Source organism: Populus alba, chromosome 4 (genome assembly GCF_005239225.2).
Source record: "Populus alba chromosome 4, ASM523922v2, whole genome shotgun sequence".
NCBI classification, from domain to species: Eukaryota; Viridiplantae; Streptophyta; class Magnoliopsida; order Malpighiales; family Salicaceae; genus Populus; species Populus alba.
In genome coordinates, this window is record NC_133287.1 from 11,089,284 (window position 1) to 11,106,409 (window position 17,126).

Here is a 17,126-nt window from a genome sequence, read left to right on the forward strand (position 1 = left end):
TGAAGTCAAAACATTCAGCTCATTTTGTATGTTTTTAGTAACAACTGAAAAGGTGATGTTGGAGGATATGGTTGTTCAATGTCTTTATAAACAAGTTTTGGTATATTTATAGTATAATCTGCATTTTGAAAACTAGTAGAAGGGATATCAGATGTAGATTTTTTAAGAGGATTTGCATGGTAATGGATATTGATAACATAAGGGATTTTTGAAATTCTTTCGAGATCTATTGTATTGGAAGAGGAATAGTTTTTTTGAGAATCTGGAACTTGTAGAGTGTCGATGGAAAGACAATTTAACTTTACCATCTGTGTAATAGGTAATGTTTTTTATTTGGACATTGGGTTGCGGTGGTTAGGGTAATTCTAGTTATGCTGCTCCTTCAAGGATCCAATCTTTCGAAAGGGTTATATCTTTCCATTAGATTGCTTTTAGGACAACAATGTTTAAATAGGATAAATCTGTTTATATTAGAGTTTCTCCTTTTTTGGATTAGAATTTGTGTTTGCTGGCAAAGACTAAGAAACATGGCTTTGTAGTGGATTTTGAATATGAGAGCAACATGGATAGATCCTTCTAGCATATTATAATTATGAGTCTTTATTTGTAGCAGCATACCTTGCAAGATATTTTTGTCTTTGAGGGATATGGTTAAATTTGGATAACAGTCAAATGAAACAGGGCCACTGCAAAGGCTAGACTCAATAGAACTTAGGAGTGAGTCTTAGAAGTTTTTGAATCCAGCATCTCGAAGGACAGCTAGAATGGAGGTGTTTAAACCTTCTTTTCTAAGGGGTTTTATCCCAACATGGACAAGGCCAGCGTGGATGTATTTATAGTTTATGGCTAGATGTTTTTGTAAGGATTTTTTAGAAAGAAGTTGGATGGTTTCAAAGGGTTTTGTAAGCTGAATATCTCTTTCTTCAATTTTGATAGTAAAATTTGTTTTGAAAATATCATATTTGGATTTTTGATAATCTATGTTTGAGAAATTTTTTGAATTTTCCAATCATCAATGTTTTTTTGTAAAATCCTCAATGTTATTTCTTCACTTTGTACAATCCTTCTACTTTTAGAAGTTTCAGAGGTAGAGGGAGCTGAAATAGAATTAGTCATGTGGAAAACAGAGTCTATAGTTTTAAAAGATAAACTAGAAAATAGGCTATAAGTTATATGGATTTATCGCCCTAAATCTCTAACGGGACTTACACCATTCAGTAACATTCACCTATTTACTAATGATCTCTTATCTTTCTACAGTTTCTGTTTGTCTTATATTACTATTCCTACCTAGATCCCAATAGACTCTAATACCAAAAGATTAGAGACCATTATAAAGGATCGCTTATATGGTTTGTTAAATATATTGAGCTAACAGTTACTTTATTTTTGTATCAGGTGAGCTTTTATATAAGTTAAAAGATTATATATAAATAATTTTTAGTGTAAGAGAAAAAGTTCAAAAAACTATGAAGGTTATTTAAAAAAAAAAAACATTTACCGTATTTTACACAGTTTTCACATGGTTAAATGAGCAAATATGTAATTAAAAGTTGGGATGTTACAACTCGGGTCAAATCTTAATTTAGGGATTGGAAGAGTTAATTTGAATCAAGCCGAATTGATTCAAAAAAATTAGATAAGCACTAAGGGTACGTCACAGTTTATTAAATTTTCATCGTTATTTTTTCTTAAAAATTTGGATTGAAAAAAAATTCAAAAGACTAAAAGCTCGTTTGGAAACGCGGGTCAACCCGTGTTTCTAAAAAAATTAATTTTTTTTGCTAGAAATTAAATTGTTTTATATATATTTAAATTGTTTTGATACGCTGATTTCAAAAAAAAATTAATAAAAAAATATTATTTTGATGAATTTCAGTATAAAAAAAACATTTAAAAAAACAACTACAATCACATTTTCAAATAGACCATAAGATTACAACAAATCATATGTAAAACAATTTATGAAAAAAAGGAGAATGTTGCCACCATCTCTTCTCTCCACCATCCTTAAATACCCTTAAAACAAACCTAGACAAAAAAGTCCAAGGAAACTTTAAAATAAAATAATAACAAGAACTGTCTTTCATCATGCTGTCTATCTGAAAGTAATCAATGTCACTCATTACCTATATATTGGAATCGTGGATTATGTATTAGCCAAGGCAGATGGGTTCGAAGGAGTAATGATTAATACATTTTTTATTAATGTATTATATATGCATCAACTTGACAGGAACTTCTTCAGCAAGAGGACAAGTGAGCGTGTGAGTAGACAAAGAAAGAGAGAATCATTTTACTAGAATAAAAACATTAATGTTGTCTATTGTATAGATGGAAGAGCATTAAAAAAAAAATTCAGCAGATGATTGAGTGGTTTTTTTGAGCTCGCATGTGCTTAAAAGCGATTTTGAGAATTTAATATATTTGGCTCAGATTTTAGAGAAAAGGGAGAAACAAAAGTTTAAAGTCAACATTGGAGTTCAAAGTTGGGCGACTAGCCAAAGGGGTAAACTTTGCTGAGAATATATACAATTCAATCCATAAATTATTATTTAGATGCTATTTGGGTTTTCAATACTTAATAGTTTCCATAACCAATAGAAGTATTATTTCAGTAATTATTTTTTAATATAGACATTAAAAAAAAATGAACTTAATTTTTAAATATTTTTTAAAAAGACTTTGAAAGTCAAGAAAAATCCCCAAAAGTTAATATAAAAACATTGCGAAACTTGGAAAAAAATTCAAAAGATTTGAAAAAAATAAAACTAACTTTGAAAAATCTAATAAAATTAAAAAGCCACGCCCCTAAAGGATTTTTTGAAGCATATAAAATCTATTTCTTTGTTTATTGATTTTAAATTTAATTAGACGAGAGAAAAATATAGTTGGGGATGGTTGTAAATATTATCTTTTTTTATTGGAACGAAGAAATAAGCGTGAGCACACATTACAACTTGTGCATGATGTTCTATATAAAAAAATAGTAATTATTGACTTTTCATAGCTGTATATGTTTCTATAGTTACAAATTTTTTTAATTATGAAGGTTGATTTATCTTTGATTTGTATCCCGCTATAGTCTCCATGTATGATGTGTTACTATTTTGGAGTGTAGTAGCTGTTAGAGTATTTTCCCTATAATCTTAGATGTTGGTGTGATAAGAGTTGATTAAGATTTGGTCAGGAGATGTTGTGATGTTGTTGCCCTCCTCTTCTGATGATTATAACTCATTTAATAACATAATTAATGATTTGATAAATTTACAAAGTTTTCTTACTTTTTCTTTAACAATAAATCTTTTTGGTTTTTTCATGTTAACTTTTTCATTAAGGTCATCATTTAGAAAAATTATTTTAAAATATACTTGATGTGATTTTAGCTTATTAACGGTCGTGATGGTCATTAACATTTATATAGAAGTTATTATTAATACATGCGAGGATGTATTAAAATAGTCCATACATTTTTATTATTTAAAACCTGTGAAAACAAGTCTCATTTTGTATTTTTTTAATGATTTTGTTATCTTTTATTTTCTTTCTAAATGTTTATTTATAGCCTAATGCTTTACTTCCAAAAGGTAAATCCACCAATTTTCATTTATAATTTTGCATGATGGACTCAATCTCACTATTGACTACTCCTAATAGGATGCTTGCAACAAGTTATTGCCTTGTAGTAGCTTTGAGGCTTATTGTCTAATTGAAAATCAAGGTGAATGTTTTTACATTTTCTCTGTCTTATTTATTCTTAACTCGATTTCATTATAATTAGTTTTTTTTTTTAGATCTTTTGTCTATAATTTGATGATTATGATATGAACTTGCTTTATTTATCTTCTTAAGTAAGCAAATTTTTTGTGTTTCCTTAAAATAAAAAATATCTTTAAAGATTGTAGCATTCTTGCGCTTTATTATTATATTGGAATGAATATCCACCATACTTGATATATGATTAAAAAACTAATATATAAAACTATTGTATGCATGTCCGTTGAATACATAATTCACTATTTCTTATCTTCAATTAATCTTATATAAATTAATGGTTAATTTATCATCTTTTCATATTCTAATAGATGCTCATGTATTCACGGTTGAACTTGACTACTCTATTGCATCCAGGCATATGGCCACTTATTACTTTTTAGATAAAAGTACCCCTTAAACTATCCAAAAAAAATTATTTTTCAAAATAGTAAAAATATAATTTAAAAGCATTTAAACAAACTTAAAAATCCTATAAAAAAACCTAGCAACTTAAAAGATTTTATAAACCTAGAAAAATAAAAACAAAACATTGAAACTAACTTGAAAAAGATTTTACATGAAAAAAAACTATGTTCATAAAACCTCGTAAAAAAAATATATCTATCACGATAAAATAAGCGTTGAAGGATTTTTTTTTCATGATTTTACACTTATTTTCATATTTTTATAGGTTATTTCAAAATTCTTGGCATGTTCCAAGTTTTCAGATTTTCTATTTTTGTTTTCTTATAAAAAAATTTATTTTCATTGTTTCTCAAAATTTTGTTAAGTTCTTTTTTTGTGTATTAATCATTAATATTATTATTTTCAGTTTTATAATAGGTATTTTTTTCTAAAACTGACAAAAAAAGACATGACAGAAAATATGAATATATAAAAATGAGCAAAATATTCTTAAAAGTATATTTGAGAGAATATTTTCTAAGTTAATTAATGATATTTATATTTTTTAAGCGTGTGTGTGTGTATATATATTTGCCTCCCTGAGTTCGAGGCCTTATTTGAATCTCGTTAGGTTTTTATTTTTATTTTTTTGGTAATTCTAGATTTAGCCCATGGTGTGGCAAAAATGGATTGATGGTAGTTGTGATCTGTGATTTGATGCTGATGACTGTAGTTGTTGTTCAAATCACGATAAAACAAATAACAAGCAGGTTAATGGCTTGTTTTCCCCACTACTTTTTTTTTAGATTTTGTTCTTGTACAGAATTTTTTTATTATTATTATTATGGATTCTATCCTTCTATTGCATGTTCCCTTAAGTTTTTTTTTTTTAATTCTTTTCTTTAAATTTTGTTAAATCTATACAATAAGATCATTAACAAAAAGTTAAACTACATAAATGTAAATGAAAAAAAAAAAAAGTTTAAATTAAAAACCCAAATCAATAGAAAAGCATCTAAAATTAAAAATAAAGGAGAATTTAATTATAAATATTTTTATTTATAAAAAAAAATCAACCCAAAATATTTAAACTATCACGTAAGACTACAAAATTAGTTTTCATATTACATGTACAATCCACTATTAAATAGCAATATTATTTTAAGAAAGAGCACCATTAAAAAACATTAGCATCCTCATGAATATAGTTTTGTTATTACATTCTCTCTCTCTCTCTCTCTCTCTTATATATATATATATATATATATATATATATATATATATATATATATATTAAAGGCTGGTTGTCACAAATCACAAGTCGTTCAAGTGTTCGGCCTCTAATGCTAATCCACATTAACCACTAGTAATAAATATCATAAATCTTTTTAGAAAAGAGGAATTGTTATATCTTAGAGCGCGAACTCTTTTCTTTTATATTTAGGTGTTTGTGTACTATACTCTTCTCACATTTTACATCATTTCTTCAAAAAAATAAAAGGTATAATATTCTAATTATAGAAAAACTTAAAAATCCTATAAATAAAAAAAGTTTCAATTTTCCCCTTGAATATCACATATTATTTTAGAATAATTTTATAAATTTATTCAATCAAATTCTTACTTGATTGTTTCTAGGTTTAGAATTATAATTTCTTGTATTAATTACATTCTAGTCTTCATTTCTCTAAAATTTATTTACAATCAAGTTATATTTGATTAATCATTCCATTTTAATTTTTGACTATTGGCTTTTATGTACGTGACCTATTAGGTTTCTTAATAAGTTTACCCAAATATAAATCATAATTCTAAATAAAATAGAGTTAAAAAAATTAAAAAAATTAATGTATTATCAATTCAACTATTGATAATTTTGTATGAATATCTTTTTTTTTTCAATTTTTCAAAAAACATTACCACACTTTTATGCATTATTAATTTTCACTTCTCTACAGAAGTTTAATCCAAGACTCTCTCCCCACTTTAGTATTGGCTGGAATGATTTAGGCGTGGTCGTTTGTGGAAAAAAAAGTTTTTTGGAAAGTTGTTTTTCTAAGAAATAAATCTTTTTTTTCATGATTTTTAGTAATAAGAAATAAGTTAAAAAATATTTTCTAATATTTAATTATACTATAAAAAATATGATTAAAAATCACTTATTAATATTTATTTTTTAAGTCTATTTATCATATTTAGAACAGTAAATATAACTATTTCATTACTTATAAAAAGTGTAATGGTGGAACAAAATTTATTATATTGTATATACATTTATTTTATAAAATGTAACTAACATATAATATAAATATTTAAAGTATAATATTATAGATATATAACTATTTTTTGGTATTTGAAAAACATTGAAAATAAATTTCTTTTCTATGGTATTTTAATTTAATAACACAATTTATATAATTTATAATGTATAATATAATACATAGTATAACGTTTTTTGTATTTGAACGTATTTTATATAAATATTATCTAAATTAAAATATTATATGTATTAATATATCAATTAAACATACTTTTATATTATATATTAATATATTCTAATATATTATTCTCTATATAAATATATTAGCAGTTTATTATTTTATAATAATTTTATATTTTAAGATATTTTATTAATATATTATTTTTTTATACATATTGTATTACTTTAGTTTTTAGATTTTTTTATGGAAAGTGTTTTTAATTTTTTATAAATGTGTTTTTTTCATCTTTTGATTAGATTTTGATAATATATGAAGATTTTTAGCATGGGACAGTGCCACGTGTAAATCCCGCCTGCCACTGAAAAAAAACTGTCTTTTAAGAAAGAGCACCATTAAAACACTAGCACCTAATGAATACAGTTTTGTTATTATATTCTCTCTCTCTCTCTCTCTCTCTCTCTCTCTCTATATATATATATATATATATATATATATATATATCTTTTTTCAAGATTGGATTGTCACAAACTACAAGTCGTCCAAGTATTCAGTCTCTAACGTTAATCCACGTTAATCACTAGTGATAAATCTCATAAACCTTTTTAGAAAAGAGGGATTGTTATATCTTAGAGCACAAGCTTTTTTATTTTATATTTAGGTGTTTGTATACTATACTCTTCTCACATTTTACATCACTCCTCCAAAAAGTAAGAGGTATAATATTCTAGTTATAGAATAACCTAAAAACCCTATAAATAAATAAAATGTCTCAATTTTCCCCTTGAATATCACATATTATTTTAGGATAATTTTAGAAACTTATTCAATCAAATTATTACTTGATTGTTTCTAGGTCTAGAATTATAATCCTCTAAATTAATTACATTTTAGTCTTCATTCCTCTAAAATTTATTTACAATCAAGTTACATTTGATTAATCATCCAATTTTAATTTCTGACTATTGGTTCTTATGTAAGTGACCCCTTAGGTTCCCTAATAAGTTGATCCAAATATAAATCACAATTCTAAATAAAATAGGGTTAAATAAATTAAACAAATTAATGTATTATTAATTCAACAATTGATTGATTTATATTTGAAGATCAAGTATAATTTTTAACAACCTGTCATGATCCCCTTAAATATTAGAAAAGTCATAAGTGATTTAACTTAACATTTCATGTTCCTAGTTTCTCATTAGAATTATTATCCTTTTATCAACAATGTTTTGATTTAGACATTATAGCATTGAGTGTGTCTACCATGTCAAATCATGTTTGTTTTTAACACCATAATCATTGATTATTTGAATAAGATTTGAAACTCTTTACAAATCTCATCCCACCTTACGTAATGATTTACAATCAATATTATTTAAGAGCATATGTAACATTTCTCCTAATTCACCAAGGGTGATGAATCCTCTCTTGATTACGTAAACGTCTTCATATAGTTCATGTTATACCCAATATCTGCTCATTTGTTACCTTTGATTAGGACAACGTTTAACAGAATCCTAACATAACACTCTGTATATAAGATAACTTAGTGATCTCAAGTTTAAGAATCACTTACACAATTGTCATGTGAGTCTTTCCATATACATAGGTGATCTTTTTATATGGAATTCTCATGTGGGCTAGTTCAGTGTACATGTCTTCTTACAAAAACTTACATATTAGTTCTAGGTATCTCTCATATCTTAACTTATAAGAACAATTATTTTTTTTATAAAAAAAATAGCATAATATATATCAGTCTCAATAACTCTAATTAAAGTTTAGTCTTAGTAAAGCATTGATAAAAGACATTTAGAACAATGCTTTGATACAATAAGAATCCTATAATTATAACAACTTTATAATTTTCTTTACAAAATATTTTTTTCATAAAGACATTATCTTTACTCCAAATTCATTAATCAAATATATTATTTATTAATAAAATATTTGATGAATATTAAAGATAAATAATTTTTTATTAATAAATTAAATATATTTACATAAAATATGACGCACTACAAGTGAATATACACAAAAGAGAGAGTAAATTGGTTGTTTGATCATTACAAACTTATTATATCCCTAATAGATAATGTTGTCCAATAAAGTCAACTGTACAGTTTGATGGTGTTACTGCACACGGCTTCAACCTGCTAGGAGGAGCAGTCCACGTTTGAGTCTTGCAGTGAGTGGAACCAAAAAAACCACACGAACACAAACTCACATACTCTCTCTCTTCTCTTATTCACGTTGTTTCCAAGAGCCTGTCTTTCAGTGCTTTTGTAATTGTAATTCCATTTTATGCAGATCGTGTTGACAGACATGTGAGGGGCAATGTCTTTTCTTTAGGGGCCAATGGGGCGGTGTGCATGTGCCTCTATATATCCCCCCCTTTTAACTCAGCAGCGAGCCCCTTTCCTCTCTAGCTAAGCTAGTTTTTATACTACTTCCATACATCCAATAAATAGTGTGCTCCAATGATTTCTCGAAAACACCAACACCCCATCATAAAGAAGTCTCCCCATCCACAAAATATCCATATTTTTTAAAATGAAACTTCTGATAATACAGACATTCATGCCTTGATTCTTGAAGAACGGTGTTCCAAGTCTTTTTTGAGTCAAGTAGTTGGCTCAGTTAAAATATTGTTGTCATTTTAATTTCCTGTGAAGGGTCTTTATTACCTGCGGTATTAGAGAGTAGGGTCCCTTGCTAGTAGGGTGCATGGTTTGGCCTAAGTGGCTATTCTATCTCTCTCTCTTTTCACATGCTTTGTTCAAAGTCCTATATATATGTGTGTGCTTATGCATTCCTCTTGGCTAGCTCAAATTGGAGCATTTCCATACCATTAACAGCTCTTTGTGAAGAGGGGTTGGAGCTGTTTTTTCTTCTTTGAAACACCAATGGCTGTTTTCTTCGTGGTTCTTGTGGTAGCTCTCTTTTTGTTCGGTATCTCCTCTGCTCTGTTGAGGTGGAATGAGGTGAGGTATAGGAAGAAAGGGCTGCCTCCAGGCACCATGGGATGGCCAATCTTTGGAGAGACCACTGAGTTTCTAAAGCAAGGCCCCAACTTCATGAAAAATCAGAGCGCAAGGTGATGATTGTTTGCATGACTTTCAATTCGATATGTTGATGATGTTGTTGTTGTTGTTGTTTCTTGCTGATGTCGGAAGGAGTTCTGTTCCTAGCTCTAGTTCATTTGGTGTGTCAACTGTTGATATATTACTTTCAAGTGATTTTTTCTTGGTTGAAGCTGTTCACCTCTTTTGTTTGCATCCCTGCTTGTTTATGGTTAGCTGACAATTGCTTCTAAAGTTATCTTCCTTTTTTTCTTTTTCCATTTCAATCAAAACAAAAGAACAAGGACTTGTACCTTCGTTTTCCTTTTGGGTGGGGATTGGTCCCTGCTAACCCACAAAAGATACCTACATAGCTAAAGCCAATCTCTTAATGAAGCCTGGAACAGTTGCGTGAGGGTTTTCTTGTAAATTTAACCTGGTTTGTAATAATACTAACCACTAGACATCACATTCTTGAAATTTATCTATCTTCGGTGTACTTTTAAGATAAGATGGGTTTTTTTGTTTGTTTTTGATTAACCCTGCCTCGTAAAAATGCAGGTATGGGAGTTTTTTCAAATCCCACATTCTGGGGTGTCCTACCATTGTTTCCATGGATCCAGAGCTCAACAGGTACATACTAATGAATGAGGCAAAAGGCCTTGTTCCTGGTTACCCTCAGTCCATGTTGGATATCTTAGGCAATTGCAACATTGCAGCAGTTCATGGCTCCACTCACAAGTACATGAGAGGGGCATTGTTATCCCTCATCAGCCCCACCATGATCAGAGAACAACTTCTGCCAACAATTGATGAGTTCATGAGAACCCACCTCAGCGATTGGGATTCCAAAATTATTGACATTCAACAAATGACTAAAGAGGTACCCGCCATTACGCAACATATCAGGACTTGATCCAAGTTTCCCCGTATCGATGATGTGCATTTGTGACCATTATTTTATGCAGATGGCCCTTCTTTCTGCACTCAAACAAATCGTTGGCATTGATTCTAGCTCAATATCTCAAGCATTCATGCCTGAGTTCTTCAAGCTGGTTTTAGGCACTTTGTCATTGCCGATTGACCTTCCTGGCACTAATTATAAGCGTGGAGTCAAGGTAATTGAGTTAATAAAGAATATGAACACTTCTATGTCAGTTCTTTTATTCAAGTTTTTCTTGCTGTATTGAATGTTTCACCGCGTTACGCAGGCGAGAAAAAAGATCATAAGCATGTTTAGCAAGGTAATACAAGGGAGGAGGGATTCAAGATTATCGCACCAGGACATGCTTGGTAAACTGATGAGAACTGAAGAGAATAAATACAAATTAACAGATGAAGAAATAATTGATCAGATAATCACAATTCTGTACTCTGGCTACGAAACGGTTTCGACTACTTCAATGATGGCAGTCAAGTATTTGCATGATCACCCAAGAGTCCTTCAAGAGCTAAGAGTAAGCCCAGACCCACTGTTTAGTGCTCATACATTTTGTCACATCCCTGTGTTGTCGACTTCACACTTCATCTTTATGCAGAAAGAGCATCTGGCAGTAAGAGAAAAGAAAAGGCCTGAGGACCCAATTGATTTGAATGATCTTAAACCGATGCGTTTTACTCGTGCTGTAAGTAGAGATTATAGTGGTCGATTATTGTCTGCTTGCTGAGCTTAACTCGATCATTTGTTCTGTTTTATCTCATGCAGGTGATTCTTGAGACCTCAAGAATGGCGACGATAGTAAATGGGGTTTTGAGGAAGACTACTAGAGAAATGGAACTGAATGGTAAGTATTAAAAAGTCTAATGCTTTGTCTCTATGTGGGCTCAGGAAAGCCTTTTTGCAGCAACTTTGTTGATGCAAAGCATGCCATGAGAATAGGATCATCTCCATTTGCGGGCCTTTCAGCTATTATGATCTACAATGCCAAAGCCAATCAAGCCAGCCCATTCTCTCGCAGACCCAAAATCATGTTCATCAAGCAAGAAACTTGAGGCCCTAGATTTGTTAATAATTTGCTTTTCTTTCTGTTGTTTTCACTCAGGATTTGTGATCCCAAAAGGATGGAGGATCTATGTTTACACAAGAGAGATAAACTATGATCCACATATATATCCCGACCCATTATCCTTCAACCCATGGAGATGGCTGGTAAGTCGTTTGTTGTTTGATGAAGTGCGCACTCCTTCTCTCTGAAAAAACGCGGCTTCCTTCAGTAATGTTTGCCAAATGCAGGACAAAAGCCTGGAGTCTCAAAACTTTCTCTTCATTTTTGGAGGAGGTGCTAGGCAGTGTCCAGGGAAGGAGCTAGGAATAGCTGAAATCTCAACTTTCCTTCATTATTTCGTAACTCGATACAGGTAACTACAAGAACCCACAAGATACAAAATCACATTCTTTAGCAGCAACCAAAGTCCAAAGATGACCTTAAATGGCTCATGCTGTTTCTCGCCTGCAGATGGGAGGAGGTTGGAGGGGACACGCTAATGAAATTTCCAAGAGTTGAAGCACCAAACGGGCTACACATAAGGGTCTCATCTCACTAACTAATCAGTGACCTGTGGATGTACAGAAAAGAGGAGGGAGATAATGATGTTCTAACAGAAAGTGAGCGACTTCAAGCTAGTGTTAATTTCCATTTTTGGCTATATAATAATCCTGTTCATTTTCCATTTCTTCCCCTTTCTTCCTTCCTGGTAGGGTATACAGCTTATCAAGTAATGCCACACAGTATCCAAGCCTGAGAATTCCCTCATCTTCCTGCAGAATTTGCCGTCACAATTTAACGGAAATAAAAATGGGATTGAGAGAGATGGGGCCTTGAGCCCTCTGCTGTTAAAGCCTAGCCCGAAAGACAGGAAACGGAAGCAAGACTAGCCTCAATGAATGTTTGAACTTTGAACATGTAATTAAGTAAAGCCCTTGAAATAGAATGATAGCTTCGTTTACAACTTGTTTGCACTTTCTTTGGAAGACTGAGGCTCCGAACCTGATGGATACCCATTAAAACCAATCAGAATGGGTTGAATATTCTATGAATAGTATATTTCGGGCAAAACTTGAACGTTTAATATCGGGTTTTTAATGGATAGTCGATGCTACTTTACCCGATTCCAAACCCAACTTATACTTGATCCGGAATTTCTTTGTATAGTATATATATTTATGTTTATAAAAAAACTATATTCTTGAGTAATGGATATGAATACGCGAATCTAATTGAATTGGTTTTGGTATCTAAAATCCAAATTCATCTGGATAATAGATCCAATATAGATAATAGTTTTAATTTTGGGTATGAGTATCAATAATACTAAAACCCAACTTTTGAATACTCATTACCATTTCTAAATACAATTTAGGCTATATAATTTTGGGTCGACCGGGTTTGGTCGAGTTATTATACTGATCAGTCTTTTAATAAACTTGGATAAATTTATTTTTTGAATTCAACTATATTTAATAACTATATTACTAAAGTTTTCATGGTGCCCTCGTGTAAACGAAACACAAAAGGTATAGCTTTTTTGAAGAAGCCATTTTATCTTGTCCAAGTTTGAAAGAATAAATTCCTGGCCCATAGAACAACAATAAGTCTTGAGATCACTATCAAGTTAAGAAATAATATCGAAGGACCCTTCAAAAATAGTTGAGAAGTTCACCATCGAATATTCATTTAAAAACAAAATTAAGTCTACAATTATTGAACAATCAGTCGATGGTATCACGCCGTCATCCAAGGCTGCTGAACCTCTAGTCCTCCACAAGGTTCCAAGTTAGGTCTAAGACTTTCTGAAACTTCAAAAATGTCTCACTAGTAGGAATTAATTGATAACCTTGCTAAATCCCATTAAGATGGTGGACTTCTGGTCAGCACTTTAGGAAGATACTTGAATGTAGAGTAATGATTATTTTTTAAAATATTTTTTATTTAAAAATACATGAAAATATTTTTTTTATTTTTTAATAATTATTTTTAACACCAACCTATCTAAACACTAAAAAAATAAACATAACGAAAGTCTACTATCATGAATTATCATGGAGTGGACTTGATAAGTTTAGTGGGGAGCTGCCCAAGTGCTATAAGAAAGGTTTTGATAAATTTAGTGGGGAGCTGCCGATTGCAGCCAAGTGCTATAAGAAATGGTGGCCCATTCTATGTGCAATTGAGCCAACCATGGCGCTTAGCCGCCTAGGCTGTAGCGATGCCAAATACAGGTTCTAAACTCCTTCTTTGTGCAACTGAGCCAACCATAGCGCTTAGCCGCCTAGGCTGTAGCTAGCGATGCCAAACACAGGCTCTAAATTCGTCTTCTAGAGCGTGGAAATTTCTGAATAGGAAGCTACAGCATGAAGGCATAATCTTAAAGATTGATTCAAAGTTGTTAATTCTGTTTTGATTGGTATTTTATTTTTTAATTAGAATAAAATATTTTAGTTTTAAAGTATTTTGATGTTTCATTTCAAGGTTGTATTATATATATATATAATAATAATGTTAAACAAATATAATTTTAAATTTTTAAATATTTCTAAAAAGTTAAAATTAAATAGATCTTTAACTTAAATTAATTTAACTTGAATAAAATATCAAAATACTATAAAATTAAAATGTTTTAACACAAATATTTTAAATATAAAATTAGATGAATGTTATTAAGGCTAATAGAATCTAAAGTATTTTTTATTTTGCTCAAATTCCTACAAGGTATAAATTTTTAAAAAAAAAACAGCATGAATATAAATCATATATATTAGTGATAAATCTAATTTTAAAAATTAATATCATTGTTAATGAAAATAGTAATAATAATTTTCAATATTATTATTAATATCATTATTATTAAAAATAGTAATGAAAAAGAATTTTTTATACTTGGATGGTTTAATTAATTAAATTGAACCATATTCAACTTAATTTAATGGCTTTTCAAGACTAGAATGAAATATGTGAAATGAAACCGGAACATTTCAGGTGGAATTTAGCTGAAAAATTCAGAACAAATTGAGATTTGAAATGAGATGAAAATTATTCTATTTTTTAAATTGATATAAAATATTTCAGCTATTTCTAATAAAATAAAATGGAATTAACAACCTATATTGCAGTAGCATTCATGAAATTAATTCATCATTTCATAAACGTGAGTTGACCTTAAAAGTTGTAAAATTTAGTTCCAATCCTCATTCCAAAACTTTGATCGTCGACTTTCAGGACAGCAATTTCAGATGATAATTTTAATATACAAAGAATTGTAGCGACTATATCCCAGAAAAATATGTATTCGAAAAAAAGGAGTAGTGTTGAGCTAACAATTAGATTGTTTTGAACTTGACTGCATTTTGAATTGGAACAATGTCAAACTAGTTCAAAATTATGTCAATAATTGGCATAATCAAGAAATTAAGTTTACAGTTTATACTCTTGTTGAAAATCTTGATGCTAATTATAAAATGTATGACTTTATAGTGTGATGAAAACATGGGAGTACGATCTCGAGATAATTAAAGAGAATTGTTTTTTTTTTTTAAAAAAAAAAAAAACTTACTTAGGATATTTTCATATTTAAGTGTTTTTTTTAATATAATTTATATGGATATATAGCATTAATAATATTTCCTTTTTAAAACTAATTTTTTCTAAAATCTTTCTTATTGAGAAATTTTAATTTTCGTATAAATAATTATATACATGATGATTTTTATTAAAAATTATCCAACTCCAGTACTATGTTTTTGCTAGATGTACAAAAATAATGTTTAACATGTCAATTTGATAAATAAGTTTAGAATTATAAACATCATATAATAAAGAAACTAAAAATTAATTGTAAAAACTACTAGGTTTCGTTTAAAAAACGCATGGACTAAGGAGCCAAGTTCGGGGATTGTGGTTCAACGGGCATGGACAAAAACAAATTCTTTATTGATCATCTTGCTCAATAGGAAAGAAACCTACCGAAGAAACTCAAGAAGGATATTATATGCTTAGTTGATGATTGCGGGTCTATTTGTATAAATCAAATAGATTATGGTCTAGTTGTTAAAGATTGTCAAATTATGCTTGCATATGCAAATTACTTTAAAAGTGTCCATGTTAAAGAAATCCCTAAAATGTGGCGCATTGTCTCGCTAAGTCTTCAATTAGATCTAACGGTCTAAATTTTCAGAGTTACGCTATGAATTTTTTGTATCCTCGTAGAAATATTGATGCTTAAATAAAAGGACTTTATACCCCCCTAAAAAAAAATCCCACCCCTGGAGTTTTTTTGGTATAACCAAGGGTATCCTGAGCGTTGGCCCAGACTTTCTTTTTCGCAAAGTGCTCTCCAAATACGAAGAGAGGAATCGAACCCAAACCTCGTAAGCGACGAGAGTGCGTCTATTCTGTCAGGACTCTATGGGTCCCATCCCTGGAGTTTATCCCTCCCACTTCGACGCTAAGCATTAAAAAAAAATGTAACGGAAACTAATTAATTGAAAAGAGGAGGAGGAGGAGATTAGATGTAACGTACAATTGCGCAGATGAGGACTTGTTCAACTCTAAAAAATTAATAAAAATGAAAGTAACAAGAAGGGAACCCGAGTTTCCAAACACATGCAGTGCAGCTTTCTGATGCCATGCCAGGGAAGAGACCAATGAATAAATATCAACAGTCACATGCAGGATCATATCATAAAATTAATAATAACAATAAATTTGTTTTAAAAAAAAAAAAAACTGTCACTACAAACTCAAGCAAAGTGCCATTATAGACGATTAATGCAATGCTTAACTTGAAGGCAATTTAATTTTTGAGGTTATTTTAATTCAAGGGGTCAAAGATTATTTATATTTCTTCACTCATCTCTAATTAATTCAATGAAAATGAGAAAATAATGAGAGTGTTTTCCAAGTGCATGTCTCCTTCACTTTCAACCCAAAACTTACCTACAAGGCACCAAGATTACATCACACAAAAAACTCAAAACAGCCAGCAGTACCTTCACCAGATGAGGATCTTAGACCATCACACATCACTAGTCTGTAAGGACCCCAAATGAGAGTCTTGTTTCAAAATGGTACAGAAAACCTTTTGAAAAAATAAAAAAATAATAGTTATTTTTCAAAATGTTTTTTTGTTTAGAAATATATTAAAATAATATCTTTTTATTTTTTAAAAAATATTTTTGATATTATCACATCAAAAAGATATGAAAATATTAAAAAATTAATTTAAAATAAAAATAAATTTCATATTTTTTAAAAAACATTTTTAAAACAAAAAAATAAACTAGTTCTTAAGATTAGTACTCAAGAATCAACCTCTTTCCTTCCTTCCATGAGGGATTAAAGTCATCAACAACAACTTGTTAAATCAATCTTTCTACTTTAATTTTAGGTATAACAGTCTTAACAAAATAATTAATTCATCCGTTTAAGGAATGTTTTGGAGTGTGATAGCAGTTGCTTTTCAAAGT

The 17,126-nt window shown here is 29.7% G+C and overlaps 1 protein-coding gene across 2 annotated transcripts; it reads left to right on the forward strand.

Annotated features, from left to right (window-relative positions):
- The first annotated feature begins 9,348 nt into the window (after positions 1 to 9,348).
- LOC118055061 (cytochrome P450 85A) lies at positions 9,349 to 12,701 on the forward strand. 2 transcript variants are annotated; one of them, XM_035066855.2, is made up of 10 exons: positions 9,349 to 9,699; positions 10,226 to 10,547; positions 10,633 to 10,782; positions 10,876 to 11,121; positions 11,203 to 11,289; positions 11,370 to 11,448; positions 11,707 to 11,813; positions 11,898 to 12,022; positions 12,121 to 12,269; positions 12,429 to 12,701. In XM_035066855.2, exons 1-9 carry the CDS (start codon positions 9,509 to 9,511, stop codon positions 12,206 to 12,208), a joined length of 1,395 nt encoding a protein of 464 aa, XP_034922746.1. In that variant the 5' UTR covers positions 9,349 to 9,508; the 3' UTR covers positions 12,209 to 12,269; positions 12,429 to 12,701. The 2 variants fall into 2 exon arrangements, with proteins under 2 accessions (XP_034922746.1, XP_034922744.1); XM_035066853.2 differs by having other exon boundaries at positions 9,351 to 9,699; positions 12,363 to 12,701.
- Positions 12,702 to 17,126: the final 4,425 nt, after the last annotated feature.